The sequence below is a fragment of the Cygnus atratus genome, chromosome 12, assembly GCF_013377495.2.
Source record: "Cygnus atratus isolate AKBS03 ecotype Queensland, Australia chromosome 12, CAtr_DNAZoo_HiC_assembly, whole genome shotgun sequence".
Lineage (NCBI taxonomy): Eukaryota > Metazoa > Chordata > Aves > Anseriformes > Anatidae > Cygnus > Cygnus atratus.
In genome coordinates, this window is record NC_066373.1 from 19,402,500 (window position 1) to 19,423,210 (window position 20,711).

A 20,711-nucleotide genomic window follows, 5' to 3' on the forward strand; every position below is an offset into this window, starting at 1 on the left:
AAAACCTAACTTGTGAGCAAAGGTACTGTGGAATTAGTTAATGCATGTTTGCAAAAATGTTGTGCAATGACTTATTGAGGATGAAGTGGTTTTTTTGAGTTTACTCATGGAAATCTTCCTTTCTCTCTCCTCTTGCCCCTGAGTTGAACGGCAGATAGCATGCGTAATTGCAGTCTCACGCTATTACCTGTCAGGAAAGACTAAAGCTTTTGCAGGTTGGCCCATGATGATCAGCTGGCATGATCGCTGGGCAATTTATACATCCTATACAAATCATATGAATGCAAGTTTCAGTAACCTGACAAAGAAGGTGGCAAGCACTGCGTAGGTCTTTGATCCCCATGTTGTGTTCCACCTTTGGTCATAAAGAAAGATAGAGTTCAGTTTTCTTGCAGTCATAAGAAGGTAAAAGGAATTTCATGTTGATGTTGAAGAGTTAGAGATACAGAACAACAGCAAATGCATACGTAGGTAGAAAGAGAGATATAGAGCTGGAGCAAAGCCTTGATAAATGGACTTAACAGCTGCTGTCACATCTTTCCATTACGATAGACAGCAGGCTGTTTGTCACGAATGGTCGCGTGGTTTAAACCACATGATTATAATAATGGCATGTGGTAACTGAGCATTCATTTTTCTTATGCTGTTTCATTTAAATAAGTGCACAGGATAGAAAACTACCTTTACAAGGACAAAGTATTGTTAACTATATTTAAATAATTAAGTCCTACTTAAACGGAATCTGACTTTGATAAGACATTAAGCAAACCATATTACAAAACCTACTTGTTTCAGGCAAAAACAACAAACTATTTTTGTGTTCTGAGTTGTATGGTGGATGACTGTTTCCTGTGGAATGGTAGTAGTTCAGAATATAATGAACATCTTCAGAGAAATTACTGTTCTAACTGGTCTGAACATAACTCAGCATAAACCTTTAAGATCTGGTCTGAAGCCCTATGCAGTCGGTGGAGAAAGTGCCAGTTCAGTGACTTCGTATCTTAACGTTTACCAGCTGTGGTGGTTTCACCGCAATGGACAGCTGAACTCCACCACAAGCACTCTTTCACTCCCTCTCCTCAAAGGAACAGGGGGAGAAAATAACATGGAAAGGGGTTCAGGGGTTGAGATAAGGACTGGGAGGTCACTCACCAGTTACCGTCATGGGCAAAACAGATTCGACATAGGGAGATTAATATAATTTGTTGCCTATCACTAGCAGACAGGAACAGTGGGAAACTAAAAGCAAACTAAAACCACTCCATCCACCCTCTTCCACCTCCTCCCCCTGAGTGGTGCAGGGGAACGGGGAGTGGGGGCTGTGGTCAGTCCCTAAAACTTCGTCTTAGTGCTCCTTCACGGTCACTCTCTGCCCCTGCTCCAAGTGGGGTCCCTCCCACGGGATGTCGTCCTTCCCAAACTGGTCCTGCGTGGGCTGCCAATAGGCAGCAGCTCTTTAAGAACTGCTCCCCTATGGGTCCGTACCATGGGGTCCATCCGCCACAAGCAAACTGCTCCAGCACAAGTCCCCCTCTGGCTGCAGCTCTGGCTCGGGGCCTGCTCCTGCGGGGGCTCTCCATGGGACGGGGCCTCCTCCAGGCCACATCCACCCTTTTGGAGAAGCCGGAGCTGGCTCTGCTCTGACATGGGGCAGCTCCTGGGCTCTGCTCACAGAGGCCCCCCCCTGCATTCCCCCTCTACCAAACCCTTACCACGTAAGCCCCATACACCATCTCTCATTTCTCATGATATGCAAAAATAAAGCCCAACTCCCAACCCCCAAACAAACCCAAAAGGAAACACACGATGTTGTCCATCAAATTTTCTTCAGAAGAATTGAAAAGGTGCTCTATGAAAAGAATGGGATTTTATTTTGAAAATGATATTTTATACACAAAACATTCCAACTAAAAATGCTCAGATTTTTTTATTGGTGAGAAATGATGATTTTGATGAAACCAAACTGTTCTGAACAATGTGTGGATTTTAATAGCTTTCCATGCAAAAGACCCGATATGTGAGACAAAAAAATGTTGGAAGCCTTTTTTATGGAAAGGTAGCTGCTACTGACATTTAAATTATTAATATTTCAATGAAAGCTTTGTTTAAAAATACCATCTGCAGGTGGTAGGCATCTGCTTCACAAAGCAAATAAATCTCTGTTAAAAAAGCACTGGTGACCTGGCCCGTAGGACTCATTTCGTAGATTATGTTCCAGCTTGATTAGGGAGGGATATTTCCACCAAGTTTTTACTCTGAGAGGGTTTCAAAGACTCAGTGTTACAAAATATATGGACAAGGTCATATTTTATCACTTGTATTGGACATATTTGCTTTAAGAATCAAGTAAAATCAAATAGTGGAATAGAAAAGTTGAAGGATTTTTTTTTCCATTACTCATATAGAAAAATATTAAAATATTGGGAGCTAGGAACTTAAATGTTTCTTTCAAATTATAAAAGAAGCATAGTAATGTTATGGAAAATATATGACTTCTGGATTTTGTGCTTGAAAAATTATAGTTGCACATCAAAATACTGCAGCATGCAAGAAGCCAGTGTGGTGGGCATATACATTGCATTCCAGTGAAGGAGGAGAGCATCCCAAGATCTCAGTTCATTCATATCAGCTGGACTGTATTGTGACAACTGGAAAGAAAAGCCATCAAGGGCAGGCGTAGAAAAACTTCATGTGTAGCTGTCCTGGTTTCAGGTAGGACAGAGTTAATTTTCCTCCTAGTAGCTGGCAGGGTGCTATGTTTTGGATTAGGATGAGAAGAGCGCTGATAACATGCTGATGTTTTAATTGTTGTAGAGCAATGCTTACACCAAGCCAAGGACTTTTCAGCTTCTCGCTCTGTCCTGCTAGCGAGCAGGCTGGGGGTGCAGCAGGAGCTGGGAGGGGACAGACCCAGGACAGCTGACCCAAACTGGCCAAAGGGGTATTCCATACCATCTGACGTCATGCTGAACAATATATAGGGGTGGCTAGCCGGGGTGGGGGGGCCGGCTGCTCGGGGATAGGCTGGGCATCGGTCAGCGGGTGGTGAGCAATTGCATTGTGCATCACTTTGTACACATTATTACTATTATTATTATTATTGTTATTATTATTGTTATTATTTTCCCTGTCTTAATAAACTGTCCTTATCTCAACTCACAGGCTTCACTTTCCCATTTCTCTCCCCCATCCCGGAGAGGGAGGGGGGAGGGTGAGCGAACGGCTGTGTGGTGTTTGGCTGCCAGCCGGGCTAAACCACAACAGTAGCTTTTCGTAAAATACAGAAATTGCATAACTTTATTATTTTATCTTTTAAAATAGTGTAAAACACATTTTAAATGAGGCTCAGTCCTGCAAAGTACTACCGTTACAGACTCTCTAAGAGAGTAAGTACCGGTACCCTTAAAAAGATATTTGCTGCTTTTTCTCAGTGTTGCATTAACCTCTGAAATGGTACAAAAGAAGTAGTCCTGGACTTTCAGAACTCAAAACTAATGTAATAATAAATTAGAATAACAAGAAAAACATCACAGAAGCATGAAACAGCCCAGGTTGGAAGGGACCTTGAAATATTGCTAGGCCCAACCTTTACTATATATCTGTATGGTAAATCTTAAAAATCAGTTGTCTAGCAATGAATGCTGTCTTGTTTGCATTCAATAAGGAAATATTTTTATTTGTCTTTGAGTAGTTGAAGAGCAGTCACTGACTATTTTATTTGCTCTAAAAAGAAGGCAGGATGTTGTAGTAGATCTGTGTTAGTTCTCTTGTGTATTCATTAACTCCTTTCCTAGATACTGTTACATACGCAGCAGAGCCCCCTGCTGTTAAAGACCCTCTGAAATACCTGATTAGTTTTCTATGTTTTGCTGTCTGGACCTTCTTAGTTAAGATGAAAAACAAAACAAAACAAAACAAAACAGAAGTAGTCTGAAGGTCCTAGTTGCATGGAATTTAGTCTTCATCCAGGAATGAAATCTGCATGTCCTGCGTGTATAGAACACAGTTGTGCTTTTGGCAACAGTCACAGTTTATATAAAAAATAAACTTGTCTTGGTGTATCTCTGAAAAAAGACCTCTGCTGGCAACAGATTGCTATAGTTTGAAAGCAATACACAGAGAGAGAAGGTAAGCAAAACCCACCTTCCAAGAGAGAATTTAAATACTCAGAAGAAAAGGAAAAGGGCAGGTCGGCCAGTGCAGTCACTGTGTGTGCAGCAGAAACCACAACACACACATGGGGGAGCCCAAGATGATCACAAGTGCCGAAGAGTGTCTTCTCATGCCTGTGTGGGAGCTGGGCCTGGAGGAACCAACAGGCCTGTGGAGTTCATAGGCATGGTAACTGCCTAGGAATAAGGGAAAGGGTAGGAGAAACGGAGAGGCCACAGAGTACTTAGGTTGACTGTTGGGAATGTAAGATTAACTGTCAAGAATGAGACTTGAGGAGGAAGGGTAGAAAAAAAATCGGTAGGCCGTACTGTTATAAGAAAGGATATTGCACATAATAAAAGTGTTTGGTATCTTATTAATATATTAGTAGTAAGGGTGGAGGGGGTTGGTGTTACAAACTGGGAATCTTGAGGGAACTTTTGAGGGTATAAATGTATTTTTTTTTCTGATAAATTCAGGCCCTGCTGACATAGAGAGGTCTAGTACTTTTCCTGGTGTTTTGATCCTGATAGTAATGTTACTGTAGCAGGACACTGCTGTCTGAGAACATTCACTGTGGTGTTCAGAGACAGGAATTTGTGTATTGAGATTGTAGCAAGGATGGTTTTGAGGCACTGGGCAGAGAATCAGGAAAAGTAGGTTGAACAAAACTGCACAGTTGTATATCTTACATTTATCTATAAAAGACAGTTAATACTTACATATGCTCATTGTGACTTAAAATACTCAGGGCATGTAGAAAACCACTATATTTGTGTGGAGAGATGACAATCAGAGTTCAGACAATGATGTTCTCTACTACCAATATTTAGGATTTTAAAACACTTTCAGTTATATGTTGACCATATGTATATTGTGAATTGATTTTTGTTTGTCTACAATTCATAGCATTCATGCACTCCAACATTGCTTTCATTTCATAGTAGTGTGCATGAAATTAGCATTACACTTAAAGGCTACGTACTCTTTGTTCCAGTGGTGGAAATACTGGTAGAATAGTTTAACAAGGTCATTCGCTTTATGTGAGTAGTTTAAAATCAAAACATTGAAGTTATTTTACAGTCTTTACTTTTTACCCTAGCAAAAAATTTAAAGCTGTCTGGAGTTGTTACCTCTGTCAGCATTTGTTCACCCAAAGTCAAATAATCCTTTGTGCTGCAACAATGCAAAAGCTTCCACTGGAATCAGCTGTGACATGTTCGACGTCTGGTGAAAAACAGGTAGGAAAATCATTTACCAAACAGAGCCTTCTGATGATTTGAATTTTGTAACAGTTTTATATTTAATCAATTCTTTTAAGCGGAATGCAAAACAACAAAGAAACATGACAGCTGGTCTATTACTGGAATAGATTTTTCATTCTTTTTAATTCCTTTTCATATATTGATTAGTATACAAATATAAATACGTGAAAAAATATGAAATCAATTAATATGAAAATTATTTTGTACAAATACAGATCATAATCATCTGCATTTAGGTGGCTTCATGGAGTTTCTCTCCATTACAAGGTATGCCCCCGTCCACGAGGATGCTCTGAGATGACTCAGGATGACTGCTAAAAAAAGGGTGGGAAGATGTTCTCTTGGGCCAAGTGGGAAACGTGGAGCCTCGACAGATTAGAGGTGATTGTAACCCTTCCATTTCCTCGGTTTGTACGTGGAAAACAGCATAGTCTATAGTTGTGTTATTCTGTTTTGTCCAGGAGCTCTCTTTGGAGATCTGGCCTGATAATCACAGAGATGAGTTGTCAACAAGAGAAGATGGTAAATGACTTAGAGTGATTGTACTTGGACCCAGAACTGCAACCTCCCACTTCAGATGGTGAGAAATCTCTACTCCTCAGATCAAGGTTAGTACAAAATGAAAGAGATTTGTTTTTCAAGTTTAGAAAGGGAATATTTTTACCTGCAGACCTTGTCATATGAGAAGGTTAACTGTCAAGATTACTAAGAGGAACCACATTTCAAAAGATTAAGGTGAGGATGGACCAAGTTACCGTTAAGTTTATGTCATGTGACTCCTCTGTGTTGTCTCCTAAATATTCCAATTTTCCTCAGAATACATAGATGTAATTTGTTGTTCTATGTGGCCTTTCAGAAGACAGTTCAGTTTTTACAGTCTGCATTTAAGGTATGCACAGCAACAATATTGCTTAGAAATCTGTAATAAAAACATTGCCTATCTAGAGCATGTGTGGACTTTTATGAATCTGGAACTCTATTTTTGAGTTTCACGGAACCTGCAATGAAACAGTGTCAACAGCTAAGCTGAATGAACCAAGCCTGAGTGAGACTCTAGGCAAGCTTACTTGGCAACTGGGGTACTGTTAGCTGTCTGTTCTGTGAGGGCAGTCAATCAGCCACTGGAAGATAAGGCCATTAGGCCTTCAGCTGTAGGGAGAGTTTTACTCCATGAGGAGCTATGGAAAGTGCTAGTCTGCCTGAATGAAGTGTCTTTTGAATTTGCCTAACAGGGAAATATTATTTGGGCTGTCCTGGCAGACAAATAAATACTCTCTTGGTGGATTCGTGTCCATCAAGAACTGATCAAATGCTTCATAGTAACTCAGTAAGGAGCTAGTAGACAGTGTTAAAATCTAAATAGCTGTACAAGTCACTTTTAAAAGCATCCCCTAAACTGCTTTTAGGTTAATTTCCTTAAAAGAGAAGTATAGATAAAAGTCTTATTTAAAAGGTCTCTCCTCCAATGCTTTTTCTCAAAACTTAGATGCAGCAAGCTGAGTTCAAGTCTAAACTACAAAAGCAAAATAAAAATTTCTGTTATACTGGGCTCAGTGCCAGCTTCACAGATGCACTCATTGCTACCCATGTAAAAACATTACAGATCTAGTACAGTTCTTTAATATGCGCTGGCAGCTATACTTGAGGCTATTTTAAACAATAATCTTCAAAAATAATTTTCTGTTGAGACTTTGCAGCACTTTTCTCTTGTAGGTGTTTCGTAATACAAGAAAAAAATCAGCCAAACTCTTGTTAATAGCAGTACTGTCATTCTCACCTTCCTCTTTTTTAGCTCGAGGTAAATGATTCAGATACACACTTTTTTATGGGAATATGAAGCATTTACATGCTGATACCAAATTACAGTCTCAGCTCTAGCTTGAAGGAATTTTGGAGTGGAAATTAATATTTAGAACTGCTATTTTTCTTTTAAAATGTATTTTATAAGAAACATAAAAGTGCATTTAGATTACATTAGCTATTTATATTTTTAGGTGGGAGTGACAGGAAAATTAACATGCTAGTATAAAAACATCCAATTTGCAAGCATAACGTTTAGAGGCACCCCAAACGTTCAAACAGCAGGCTCTCAAAGGAACAGAAGGCAAAGTCCCCCCCCCCCCAGCTTCAGCGTTCTCTCTCTCTGATTGAAATCAAGTCCAGAAAAACGATGTTTAACGCTGCCTGCCCACTTGTGCACCTCTCAGTGTTGCCCAGGGGGCTCGCTGAGCCGGCAGGGCAGGGAAGGAGCTGCCCTACCCTCAGTTACTTCTCACAAAGCAGACTTGCGACTGTGGAGCCATTTCGAAGCTGGGGCAGCAAGCCTGTGAAAGGCTTTCCAGTCCCCAGCCGCGCGAAGACCCCCTCAGAGGGGCGATATCACCGACCCCCGCGGCGTGAGGGGGCGGCAGCGAGAGGCGGCCACCTCAGCCCACGGCGGGCACCTCAGCCCCGCGGCCGCCTCCCCTCAGCGCCGCGCGCCAGGGGCCGTTACCCGCCTGACGCGGCCGTTCAACGGCTCCGCGCCCCCCCACTCCCGGCGGGGCGGGGCCCGCAGCCGACCGGGCGGCGGAGCCGGCTCCTCGCGTCCGTTGCCCGCGGGGGGCCGGAGCTGGGCGGCGGGGAGCGGCTCCGCGGGGGGAGTTGGGCGCGGGCTGGGCCCCGCGGAGCTCCGCGCCCGCTGCTGCCGGTCGGCGCCGAGGCCCTGCCTTCCCTCCTTTCCCTCTCCTCCCTCCCCGGCCGCCTCGGAGGCGGGGCGCCGGCGTTCCGGTAGCAGCGGCGGCGGCGGCAGCAGCAGCAGCAGCATCAGCGAGCATGTCCTCGAGCAGGGCCAAGAAAGTGAAGATGGCCACCAAGTCCTGCCCCGAGTGCGACCAGCAGGTGAGGCGTCGGCAGGGGGAGCCGGGGGCCGAGCCCCCAGCCCTGCTGCCCGCCCCGGGCCCGGAGCGGCGGGGCCGGGCCCGCAGCACACCGCCGCCTTCCTTCCTGCTTTCTCCCTCCGGCTGCCGTGGTTTCTTGCTGGAGGTTTTGCGTCCTCAGCGTTAACGTGAGGAGAGGTTGGCTGAGCCGTGTTTGGGGGTGGGGGAGAAGCTGCTGTGGAGTGCCTTGCCTCTGGTCGCGGTGCGGATTAAATGTGTGCCTTTTGCAGGCACTGTAACAGCTGCGTTATGCCCAGGGATTTTGGTGTGGCATGTATTATTGTTCAGGCGCTAGTGTTGTCTAGTAGCTAATAATTCATTGAAAATCTGGTGAACTTTGTAATTGGTACAATGTCGCTCGGCCTCCGGATGACTCATGTGGCTGAGGCTGCTCAGGAGAGCGCTCGCTGGGCTCTTGGCTTCTTGGGGGGGTTCAGAGGCAGCAACACCGTGACCTGTGCTGTAATTTCTGTCATTTGGGCCAGACATGTGCTTCCTGCAGTGCTTTAAATGTGCAAGCTGTGGCCTTATTTGCACTTCAACATCACCAACAGTTTATTTGGTCTGTTACTGTATTCCAAGCTTGTCTTCATTTATGCTCTCTACTTGCGATGATGTTAGTAATAAAAGTAGGCTGGCTTGTTACAGCAGCGCTCCTCCGCCGGAACAATAGCACAGCATTGCAGGAGGCTGCTGTGGGGCTCAGGGTAGGGGAGAAGGCTCTTACATCTAATTATGGGAAACACATTTGTTATTTGATCCTGAAACATGACTGGTGTACACTACCTTAGATATACTTAGAAATAAATTAGAAAGAAACCCTCTCACACCATTTTTCTTTACTTAAAAGATCTTAAAAGGTAATCTTAGTTGTTCCGACTTGCATAATTTTGACAGCATTCCTACTCATCCTGCAGTGGTTTGGAATGTGAAGCTGTGCGGGGCTGTCCTTTCATGTTCTAAGCAATAGATGAACCATTGCAAATGCTTCCATGTTAAGCACGTCACTCCAGTGCTGCTTCTGAGAAAAGAAGGTTACGTGCCAAGTTCTGGTGTTTAGTTTGTTGAAAAGACAAAATTAAAAAGAGTTAGGAGTTGAGGATGAGAGTGGCATGTGTGTGTTTTCTGTTTCTCTTGGTTTTTAGTTTAATGTAAACGTCAAACTACCAGTGATGGGGAAGGCAAGTAAATATTATAGGCTTTTCAAGCTGATGCTGAAACTTTCACTCTGTTCTGCTCCTTAAAACTAAAACAGATGATATGCATATGTCAACACAAGCTTTTTGTTAGCAACTCTTCTGTAGCTAAGCAAAGAATTATGTGGATGCGTGTCCTGCCCTGGCATAAGGATGGCTCACAGGGCCTTGTTTTCCAGTGCCAAGTGCTCTCAGAGAGGACAAGAAGTAAAGCCTTGCCCTACTGCACTTAGATCTCAAAGCTTCTTTTGAAAGGGAGATTATTTGCCCCAGAATAGCTGGTTCAGGCTACTAGTCAGCCCTTTGCAGAGTGTGGGGGAAGTTCTCATGTGACACTTCAGTACAGGCATTTCCAAAATTCTGCTATAAACAAGGATTTTGCATTTGTTTCTGATTTTTGTGTTCAAGTGGTATGCATGGAAATATTTAGACAGCCACAAATATTGGAGTATAATATTGAGTAACACTTCTTAGGCTTTTAAACTTTTTTTTGATGACATTTAGATGATATGTAATTGCCATTTAGTGGTTTTTTTTTTTTTTTTTTTTTTTTTTTTTTTTTTGTGAGAGAAGTGTTTTGATCATATTTTCACCACCAAAGCACAGCCCTAGTAAACTAGGGAGTCTGGAATACTTGCGGTCAATCACGGGAAATAATACTACTTACCTTTGGGTAATCTTTCTTGTATGAGAAACTCGATTTATTTTGGCTAGGTAAACACTGAACAGAGTTAAAATAGTGTTTGTAGGACTATGTTGCCGTAATAATAATTGTTACAGGATCTTATGTGTAGTAGGTCATTTTCAAAGGATAACCAATAGACTTCAATGAGTAAGCCCCTTCCCACCTAACCTTGCCTGCAAATGACACGCACATATCTAAGTGCCAAACATTTAACATGACAACCATGTTGCTCTGTTAAACATGGTGAAGTTCATTGAAAAAATACTGGGTTTGCTCCAGTGCTCTTTGATTGTTTTTCCCTACTTTGTTTTAAGGCTGAACCCGGAAAGGTGGAGAGACCCGGTTTGTACGAGCAATCCTGTATCACCTTAACAAGGCAGGTGACTGTCTGCTAGGTAGTGCGGTGTGATATCTCATTGTTCGCATGCCAATATAAGAGTAAGCACGCAGGCAAGTCTGATGAATTTTAGAGGGTTAAATAAATAAATAAATAAATATTGCCAGGGTTAAATAAACCTTGACTAGAATTGTTTTTAATGTCAGTGTTTACATTAGAGGGAATCAAAATGTCTCCAGTTAGTTCAACTGAATCAAAAGTTGATTTGTAAGCTGCTCCTAAAGTGAAGTGCAGGAGTTAAGATGTGCTGCAGAAAGCAAAGTTGTTTCTTTATTCTGAGTAGCTGGTAAGTTCCTCTTTATAATTAATGTACTATTTTTACGTTTGTTTTTCTAGCCATTAGAACATTGGAAACTTTATTCTGCGTGTCTGGTAAAAGTCAGCAGACAGTCATCGTTCTGTACTCCTGGTTGTTTCAGTGGACAGTGGCAAACTTGTAGAGACCTGTCATAAAGAATTACCTTTGAGAAATTACCTCCTGTTTCTTTTCCCTGCTGTCCTGCTTCAACATGACTTGATTTTAATGGGTGTTATTTTAATCTCTTCTAGATCTCTTGTTTATGCTTGCTTTAATTTGTGTTTTCAGCCTTAAACCTAATCAAAGCAATATGGTGTATTCTTTACTGCTTTAAAATATCTCAGAAGATCTTGGCTTTAAGTGAAGATACTGGGTTTTGTAATTTATCAGCCTTGCTTTTTTTAATTGCTCAGAGTAATTTTTTTCTCATGGTTTGTGTAAGTGTGGCATTTCCAATTTTTTCTCATCTTGTTTTAAATTGTGTGCTGGGGGAAAGTACTGCTCTGGGCTGCTCAGCTGGTCAAGAGAAGCTCTTTAGCCTCTCAAACTCTTCAGTCTGCAGGCAGCTTTTGACTAGCCATGGTAGGTTGTTTGCATTTGGGATTAACTAGGTTGTTCTGTGACTACCTGGCCTTGTCTACAACCTGTTGTAGATTGTGGTACAAATGCATCCGTTTTGCTTCAAGCTCTGTTGTGCCTCCTGTCTAAAGCTGCTCTGCTTGCAAAGAGCTGGTTTTGAACGTTTCCGAGGTTGAAAGTATTCAGAATGTATTGGCAGTTTTAATTTACGCTTTTTCTTTCACTTTTTTTTTTTTTATATAAGTGAGGGAAGCAAAACTAGGGATGGCTTATTGTTTTGACTGGGGATATTTGAGAGCTCTGAAGATACATTTCTGTTCTAATTCACTCCAGTTTTGGTGCTTTCCATTTTCCCTCACCCTCCTTCTGACAGCCTGGGGAAAAGGGCTTGGAGTACAAAATGGTCACAACAGCTATACATTTCAAGCTTGGTTTCTAACTACTGCATAAAGAGAAGGCTTGCTGGGTGGTTTTACTAGTTTTGAATACAACTATATAATGATCCAGGCCATGGTTTTTCAGTACAGATTAAGTATGAAGAGGTATCTCTGAGGGTGCAATGCAAGCTACTGTTTTTTTCATCAGGCAGGAATTCTGTCATAATTTGAAATGATCTGAAATGCTTTTGTTTTCCCAGGTTCCTGTTGCATGCAAATCATGTCCCTGTGGCTACATATTTATTAGTCGAAAGCTCTTGCATGCGAAACGTGCTGAGAGATCGCCACCAATTGCAGGTAATACTTAGAAGGTCCAGAAGGAGGGGACAACAGCTCTTTCCCTTTATTTCTTGGAAGCAAAGAATAGAATATTTTATGTCTCTGTGTAAATTGGCTGGTGTCAGTTCACTTTCTTTTGAATTTTTGCATATTAGATTTAATGTTTCTTCAGTTTTGAGGGGGAAAGTCTGGTGTTTTCAGTCTTACTTCCTTTGTACTTGTGATGTTGGCATTATCCAGCTGCTCGCATTAGTCACTATGCAAAATAACTCCTTACAGAAAGCTTTCTGTTAATCATGTTTTGAAGATCAATGTCTAGATGTGCCAAAGAGATCAGATTTCAGAGTACATGCTGATTGAAACTGGGTTTTCTGAAAGCAGTAATCCTCTTTTTTGAAGAAGTTATGCTAAATTATACTTATTCATGAATACATGAATGGAACTTTGTATAAAATTGGGAGTATGTCTGATTTCGGACCAGGTGTGTCTTGCTTTTTTCTGCATGGTTAAATTAAAAAAAGAAAAGTGATTTTTTGTGTCCATCTCACATGTCTTTTGTTGTTGATGTGCATGTTTAGATATTGGTTGAGTGTGCTTTCTGGCATGATTAACATTCTCTTTATGTTCAATTTCTATTAGTTCCTCAAGTCCTAGTAGGGTTTAGTGAGAACAGGCACCTGTTGGGGAAGATGTTTTTGTTTAAACAATCTGATTTATACCGTTTTTTGTTTTTTTTTTTTTAATTATCTAAGAGGTATACAAAAATAAGAATTTGATACTTTTAATTGCTATTTTGAGGGGTACTTGTAGTTCACCAGCTAGTAGGAATTATATGATCTTATGCTAGATAACTGAACTTTCAAGGTGGGACAGGTAAAAGCAAAGTCCATAGTACTGTCTGGAAGGGTTGGTCAATTTTCTTTTCCCCTCTCCCCAGCTGTTTTATTTAAAACTTACCAAATTAAGTTGAAGGCCATAGTATCACAGTATAGTAGAGCAAAGCTCCTGTATAATACAGCTTTTGTATTAACATTAGTGACAAGTTAACCTGCTGTCCAGTTCATAGCCTGTGTCTACGTGAGATAAATGAGATAACAAGCAAAAGGAAACTTGATTCCCCAAGAAGGTATATGTGTGTCTGTATTGTGCTTATATTTTTACAATGTAGTTACTGTAGGTGCTCCAGCCTTGCAAGTGTGCAGCTGGTTTGTGTTGAATAGCGTGCTGTGGTTGGTATACTATTTTCGCTACCCAAGCTCACTAATCCGTACTTAACTTTCAAGTGAAACTCATGTGAATACTCTTTCTCAAGTGTGTAGGCAGACCTGTTCAGCATCAAGTAAAATGAGGCTTTGTCTTAGGCTGGGTTTGGTGGGGGAGATGTGCTATGTAATATGACATCTACTGATAGCATCATTGAATCAGTATCTCGATTTGTGTGAGCAGGGGGAACAATTTCAGTGTTAGCGTCAAAAGAAGTAGCATTTCACTGTTCTGCTCTGTGATGAACTACACATTTTTAATTTTTTTTTTTTTTGGACTAATGGAAATAGATGCAGTGTACTGTCTTGATGGCTGTGATCTCTATTTTTTTCCCCCATCTTGTAATGGGAAACTAAGAACTTGTTGTACATCAGCAGATGTCTCATGTTGCAAAATGCTATCTGCATTTGAAGTAATTAAAGGTTTGATCCCTGTAATCAAGAAGTGAAGTATCATTCTGCATTTGACACCTTAATTTCTGTATGGATGTCATGCAGATGTAATTGTTCTGTAAAGGTACAGACATCTAAGATATAAAGGAGAAAGATTGTTGGGAGGGGTAAGCACTAAGAGTAAGTTAAGAAGAAAGTTGAAGACAGTCATGGCTCACATCATCTCTCTTCATTTGTGCAGAAAACAAGAGTGAGGCCAAAAGGAGACGAACCGAGAGAGTTAAGCGAGAGAAGATAAATTCTGCAGTAAATAAAGACTTAGAAAACCGAAAGAGATCGAGGTCTAACAGCCATTCAGATCATAGCAGACGAGGAAGAGGAAGACCTAAGAGTGCCTCAGCCAAAAAGCATGAGGAAGAAAGAGGTATGAGAATTGGAGACATATATTCATTGTTTTTATTTCTATGAAGATTTTTTTTAACTGTTGTGTTATCAGTAAACCTTTACAAACAATGTAACTAGTCTAGTTCTGTCAATACCCTGTGCTATAATATGGAGAAGGGTCTTTTGCACATACGTAGGGACCTTTGGTTTTATGAAGCTTCTGTGCCTGATTGGAACTAAATTTAAAAGATTAAATCAGTATTTTTAGTCACTGTACCAAGTTTCATCACACAGGTTGAAAGCCATGGAACTGCAGTGCTTAGTGTGTGTGGGGGTTGCTTTTTTGTTGTTTGTTTGTTTGTTTTTGTGGTACCACTGCGCTAGATCACTAGGACAAACAAGATAATGATGCTTGTTGTCAGAGAGTAATTAGGATGACTGGGTTGCTTAAAAAGTTCTTGAAACTCTTTAGGGGGCCCAAAGTAAAAAGAACATCTTGAGTCACTACTATGACTTGAAGTTTTATCTCATGTTTCTATAGAATAATATTCCAGAGGAAAGAATGCCTCTTTGCTTATTAAGGTGCCTTGGTGATCTGCTGTTTTTTAGTCTTTATAGAATAAAGAGACAGCTACATGCACTTGAGTAATTTTGACGCCCTTCAAGCATGTGGCTATCACCTAGGACTCCCGTCTTTTAAAAGCCTGTTGGCATTGCATTTGCTATCGTTGTTACGTGTGGCTTACTGATGTGTGTATCTTCATAGTTTCCCTGTTATTGATCCAAGCTGGACTTGTCTACATACACCTACAGGATCATTTTGAGGCATTTTACCATCAGTCTAGTTCAAACACAGCTTTGGTTTGAAACTTCTGCAAGCTTGTTGGGTTGCATTATAAAAGTAAATCTTCTTTCCTGGCTCTGAAAAAGAGGAAAGCAATTTAAGCAAAGGAAAAGATCCATACTCTTTGTGCATGCTTTGTAGTCTCTGAAAAGCAGGAATTTGAAAACACGAGGAATGGAAAACTAGGCTGGATGTTTTTGACCTCTTGCTGCATACTCTGAAGTGTGACAATGTGCCAGTAATCTGAGGTGGAAAACCAGCAATACAAATGCAGTGAGGTCGTCACGTAAGAGCACATATGTGGTTCTGCAGTTTTTGTTGTTGTTGAATCTCACGTGAGAAGATTGCCTTCATCTTCTTGTCCTGTCCTACCATGCCCTTTACTGGTACTGCAATTACTGCTACCGTTTCTTCTTTGACCTCTTCTGCAGAACCAGGTACAGCGCTTGGGTTCATGCCCACTGGTAATATATTTGCTCCTCACCAGTACAATACACGTCATTGGCCAGGAATAAGTGGGCTTATGGTATTTCTAACTTCTGATTATTGGGCAGATATATTTTTTTAAGATACGAATGGCTGCAATGGTTATAAAAATGCATTCAGCAGAGCACTCATCATCATGTAAGCAATTACTATAAAACAAGTTAACATTGACTTCTCCTTTTTTGTGGGTTATAAAATTGGCTTAGCTGCTATGTGGGGAGTAATTAGTGGGAATTTTAGAAATATTCTTCCTTCTCCATTCCTGCTGCTCGGTAGTATTTTTTATGTAAAAACATGCTAAGCAACTTTAATTCTACTCCAGTCAAGGTGATTTTTGCATGACTCACATTGCTAGTCCTTGTATCAGTCAGCATAATGCTGAAAGGGTTCAAAGTCAGGTTGGACAGGGCTTTGAGCAACATCATCTAGTGAAAGATGTCCCTGCACGTAGCAAGGGGGTGGACTAGGTGACCTTTAAGGGTCCCTTCCAGCCCAAAGAATTCTCTAATTCTGCGGAGGATTGCTCTGGAGTGTGAGACAGTAGTTTTGTGTTAGACTTCAGGTATGTTATTTCCTTGCTGAATTATGTTTCTAGGATATTTTGGGTACACTTTGCTTGCCACTAGAAAGTGCTCCTCTTCCTCACCCCCCACAAAAGACTTGAAAAGAGGCCATTGCTTGCAAGGCTCCTAGATATTTGATGCCTGTTAGGTTTCAGCAACGCCTAATGCATTTGTAGAACAACAACAGGTGGACAGAGAATAACTGAATTAAAATAGCATGCAAGAGTAGATAATTTGTCCATTTGAAGACCACCCAACTGTGAAAATTTCCTTCCTAAAAAACACCCGTGACATCTGTAGCTTTGCTTCCCTGCTTGGGTAATGCTCTTTTCATACATAGTCTTTTGTTCCCTGTTAGTCTGTGCCTTTGACTAGTTCTTTTGTATCCTTCCTGACTGGTTCGCATTAGAGGAAAGAGCTGTAGAATTCAACAGCAATTAAGATAAGAAGAATAGAAAAAGCAAAAGAGCTTTTTAAAATAAGCTCTTTTTCCTGCAGATTCAGTAAGAAGGAATAGGGGAGGAGGAAAGAGGAAGCAGACATAGATTGAGGGGATATGGCAGAGCTCTGGGACCCAGAGGATACTTCTATAACATGTCAAAGCCATGTGATGACCCTGCAAAACAGGAGCTTCTCACTGAAGGCTTGGTTTGTTGAAAATATCCTTTTTTTTTTTTTTTTGTCAGAAATGTTACGATATATTTTGAAAGTAGAAACACTTCATAGTAATCTGATTTCGATGCTGTTTTGGTATGGTTTTGTTTTGCTGTGTACATTGCCAGGCTGGTTATCAGGCTGCTGTCTTATCTAGGTAACAACCTTGATTGTATTTAAGAAGAAAGTGGAGGGGAAACATGTAACAAAACCACTCCAAAACTGTATGCTTCAGGAAGTGGTATTGGTTATGCTGTTCCTCAGAGAGGTTACCATCAAGTGAGACTCAATAATCGGAGTGGCCTACAGCCTAAATAAAGGAGCGAATCTTGTAAAACTATTACATTGCAGTACTGTGATGCTACTTAAACTGAAGTAGTAAAATTTCTTGACCCAAGTTTTTCCTTCCTAGCAATTTCCTACTGCATTATTTGTGTATTTGCTCACCCAATGTGCACACTTGAAGTAGTGTTCTGTCTTGGGTAGCTAGAAAGAATTCTTAGAATCGAAGCACTTTGAATTTTGATTCCATGCAGAATTTGTGAGGAGCGAGGGTCTACGTTTGTTTTATGCACAGGTGACAATTTAAAGGGCTGTAGGTCCAGTGTGTTGGGTGGGATCTAGGGACATGAGACATGCTTCAGAAAGACTGAATGTTTTCACCTAAGTAGCCTCTTAGTTGTATAGCAAAATACTTGTTATTTTTAATGTCTTAAAGAAATGGTACTGTGATTCTGTAAGACAGTCTTTAGCTAATAATAGGGAAGTGAGTCAAAACTACTTTCAGATAGGAATGTGAAGTGGAAAGTTTTAATAGTGTCTGTAGAAACCATGGTATCCTATGAATAGCATGTGATGAAACGTCAGCCAGATGCAAGCTCTTTACTGGCTACTGATGAGAGCTGAAATTGTCTTAAGAACGCATAAAGCTTGCAAACCTGTGTTAATTCCCAGTACTGTTGGATATGAAGATTTCAACTGATTCTTCAAAACTGAAGTCTATCAGAACTAGCCAGTACTGCAGAAGGGCAGGAGAGAAGGGAAATCTGGGAAAGTCTGTTTGGTGAAGAAATCTATAAAGTTAACATTAAATGGATGAAAAAATTAGTAGTTTTAATTTTGCTGGGTGCTGACATTTTCTGGTGGCGTCTAGGTTTGTTTGGATCAGGAAGTCTGAAAAAAGGGGAGGGTTATAGATATGAAAACGGAAAAGATTAGTGTGGAATAAGTAGTGTGTATACAGCGTCTGTACTCAGAACAACTCCCTGCATTGTTAGTTTGGAAATGGTGGGAGGGAGGAGGTGGAGCAATCCAGACTGTGTACACGTAGAAATAAATTTGTCTCAAACTACAGGGAAGGACTTGTGGTGAAACTGTTTCTTAGCTTTCATTTCAAACTCAGTACAGTAGAGAATATTGGTTTTTGTAGCCAAGGAACCAACAGAAATTACTTGGGTTCCAAATATCAAACGTGCTTTGATTTGTAGTACTTTGCTACGGCAAGTTTCATGTCTGAAGTTTAAATGCTGAGATATGTCTTGGTGTGTCCAGTCTTCTCTGCAGATAAAGGTGAAAATGTACACGATTTTAAGTTGCCTAGAAATAGAGGGTTTTGTTCCTAGTATCTAGATCAGCATTTAGTCAGAGCACAGTGGTAAAGGACTTTTCAGTTTCTCCCACTTAGTAATTTAACACATGCACTTGACTTCCCAGGGAAGGGAGGCTGTTGGAATGGTGTCCTTGTCTGTACTAGATGTGAAGCCAAACATAAAGATGCTGTTAGGAGTATGAACCCAGTAGAAGAATAACAGTGTGGGTAGGTGGACATGAAGGTCTCCTCCAACCTAGATGACTTTAAGATGATCAAGTCAGACTGTCACTGCAACCTACCAAGTCCCATCACTAAACCGTGCCCCTTAGTGCCACAAGGACACAGGAGATCTTTTTTCCACGTGGTGCTTTTATGTAATGAAATGCTCTCTGTCTTCTCATTAGTGAAGAAGGGCTTGGTGCATCCTTGCAAAAATTTTTGCACCTGAGCTCAGGGGAACTTACTGTCTTTTGTGCATGCTTTTCTCTGACTACCTAGGTACTGTGCTACAGGTTTTACTTGGTCAGAGATGAACAACTGTTAGCTTGTTGAATAAACACCATTACTTTCCAATCAAACATTTGTATTTCACCTACCCATTGATGACTTAAACGTCTAGGTGGAGCAGCCTGTCAGAGTGTACTGCACTCAAAAAGTATGCACGTGTGCGTCTGTGTTAATGAGACAAGGGTCAGGTGAACATCATATTCTGATTGCAAATTAGTCTAGGGCACTTTGGAACTGGGAGTAGAAATGGAGCCCCACAGCTAGACACCAATTTTAGAGCTGTGTGTTATATGTGTTTCTCTAATCTGTGTCTACACGCCTGGTCTTCAGCTGATAAAACTGTTTTAGTTTTGTTTGCTTTCTTCTAATGAGTCAGATACCTGGGGCTAGCTAAACTGGAAGATAAATAGGCATGACCTAGAGTAAATAGTATTTATGAAAGTACTGTTCTATAAGTTTCGTCATCTGCTAATGTACTTGAGCACCGTGGTGTGCAAGCTTCTTGATGGGTTGCTGTTATGCGTCTGTAGCCATGATCTTATCTGGGATAAGACTGAAAGTCTCCAGTATAGAAAGTCCAGAAATGTTTATGGTGACAAACTGGGACCTTGTCTTCTGCCATGTGTCTGCCAGTTGCACTTGGTCACTGTGATTAGTGTCTTGGGTTTCTGTTACTTGGATGTAAAATAGGGGTATGAATGTTGTATTTAATCAGGATATTGTGAACCATTGTTTTCTAGGATGGGGGCTGTTTGCGTAAAAGACAGAAAAAAAGAAAAAACCACCACCAGGAAACCAAACCCCAGAAAAACTGGAGGAACACTTGAATACAGTTTTGTGCCAGGAATCAATATAATGTTAATGACTCATTTTTCCTTCATCATTAAAGAACAGAAATTCAGTCATGCATTTGGATGACTAATTTTGTGACTCTTCTAGTACCTTTGTGTTCCTCTCTCCCTTGCTTATCTCTCTCAATCCCTCCCTGCATAGGAATTGTCTAATTTCTTTTCAGTTCCTGTACACCATTCAACATTATAATAATGCAAGTTACATAGTAGTTAATTTAACTTTAGATAATGGAAAAAGCTTCTAATAGTGACTTTTTTTTTCTTCTACAGAGAAACAAGAAAAAGAAGTTGACATGTATGCTAACCTTTCAGATGAAAAGGCCTTCGTATTTTCAGTGGCCTTGGCGGAAATAAACAGAAAAATTATCAATCAAAGACTTATTTTGTAACTTGTAAGCACAATCTGATGCATTTATATGCGGAATGGCTAGCATATTTCCAAGGTGTCATGGACTCTCGGAAAGTGTGTTGTCTGCACCAAAAAGGACCATAATATATCCTGTTAAAATTCTGCTGCTGTTCTTGGAAATCAAATTCTGTCTCTACAAGTCAGAAAGAAAGTGCTCTCGAGATTGGGCTATGAAAATCAGAAAGCAGAAGTGTTTTATGCCTTGAAGACAAATGCTAGACAAATGCACAGAGAGACTGCACACTTGCTAGAGCACTTCTTTTAGATTTGCTGCCAGAAATGCAATATTTTAAATATTTTCAGAAAGAAATGATTTTCATTTAAAATTATATATTTCAGATTTTTCAGCTGTATTTCAGTTTACATATGTACAGTTCACCTAACTTTTTAATAAATGGATATTCCAATATTTTATTGAACCGGAAATTAAGTACATTTGTGATATTTAAAGTGTGTTGGTTTTAATCCTCTTAGAAATCCGGTATTCATTGTAGGGATGACTTTAGATTTGCCTTTTTTTTTTTTTTTTAAATAGATGTGATATAATTGTAATACGAAGAA

The 20,711-nt window shown here is 40.7% G+C and overlaps 1 protein-coding gene across 1 annotated transcript; it reads left to right on the top strand.

Annotated features, from left to right (window-relative positions):
- The first annotated feature begins 8,021 nt into the window (after positions 1–8,021).
- Positions 8,022–20,564, top strand: C12H16orf87 (chromosome 12 C16orf87 homolog). Its single transcript, XM_035543328.2, has 4 exons — positions 8,022–8,297; positions 12,128–12,224; positions 14,103–14,285; positions 20,012–20,564. Exons 1-4 carry the CDS (start codon positions 8,232–8,234, stop codon positions 20,128–20,130), a joined length of 465 nt encoding a protein of 154 aa, XP_035399221.1. The 5' UTR covers positions 8,022–8,231; the 3' UTR covers positions 20,131–20,564.
- The last annotated feature ends 147 nt before the right edge of the window (positions 20,565–20,711 follow it).

What these genes read in the sequence shown, in the direction of transcription:
- C12H16orf87 (XM_035543328.2), top strand. Translation starts at nt 8,232, where the DNA reads ATGTCCTCGAGCAGGGCCAAGAAAGTGAAGATGGCCACCAAGTCCTGC. An exon ending in GCCCCGAGTGCGACCAGCAG is followed by an intron (nt 8,298 to 12,127) that starts GTGAGGCGTCGG and finishes TTGTTTTCCCAG; the next exon opens with GTTCCTGTTGCATGCAAATC. An exon ending in AAAGCATGAGGAAGAAAGAG is followed by an intron (nt 14,286 to 20,011) that starts GTATGAGAATTG and finishes TTTCTTCTACAG; the next exon opens with AGAAACAAGAAAAAGAAGTT.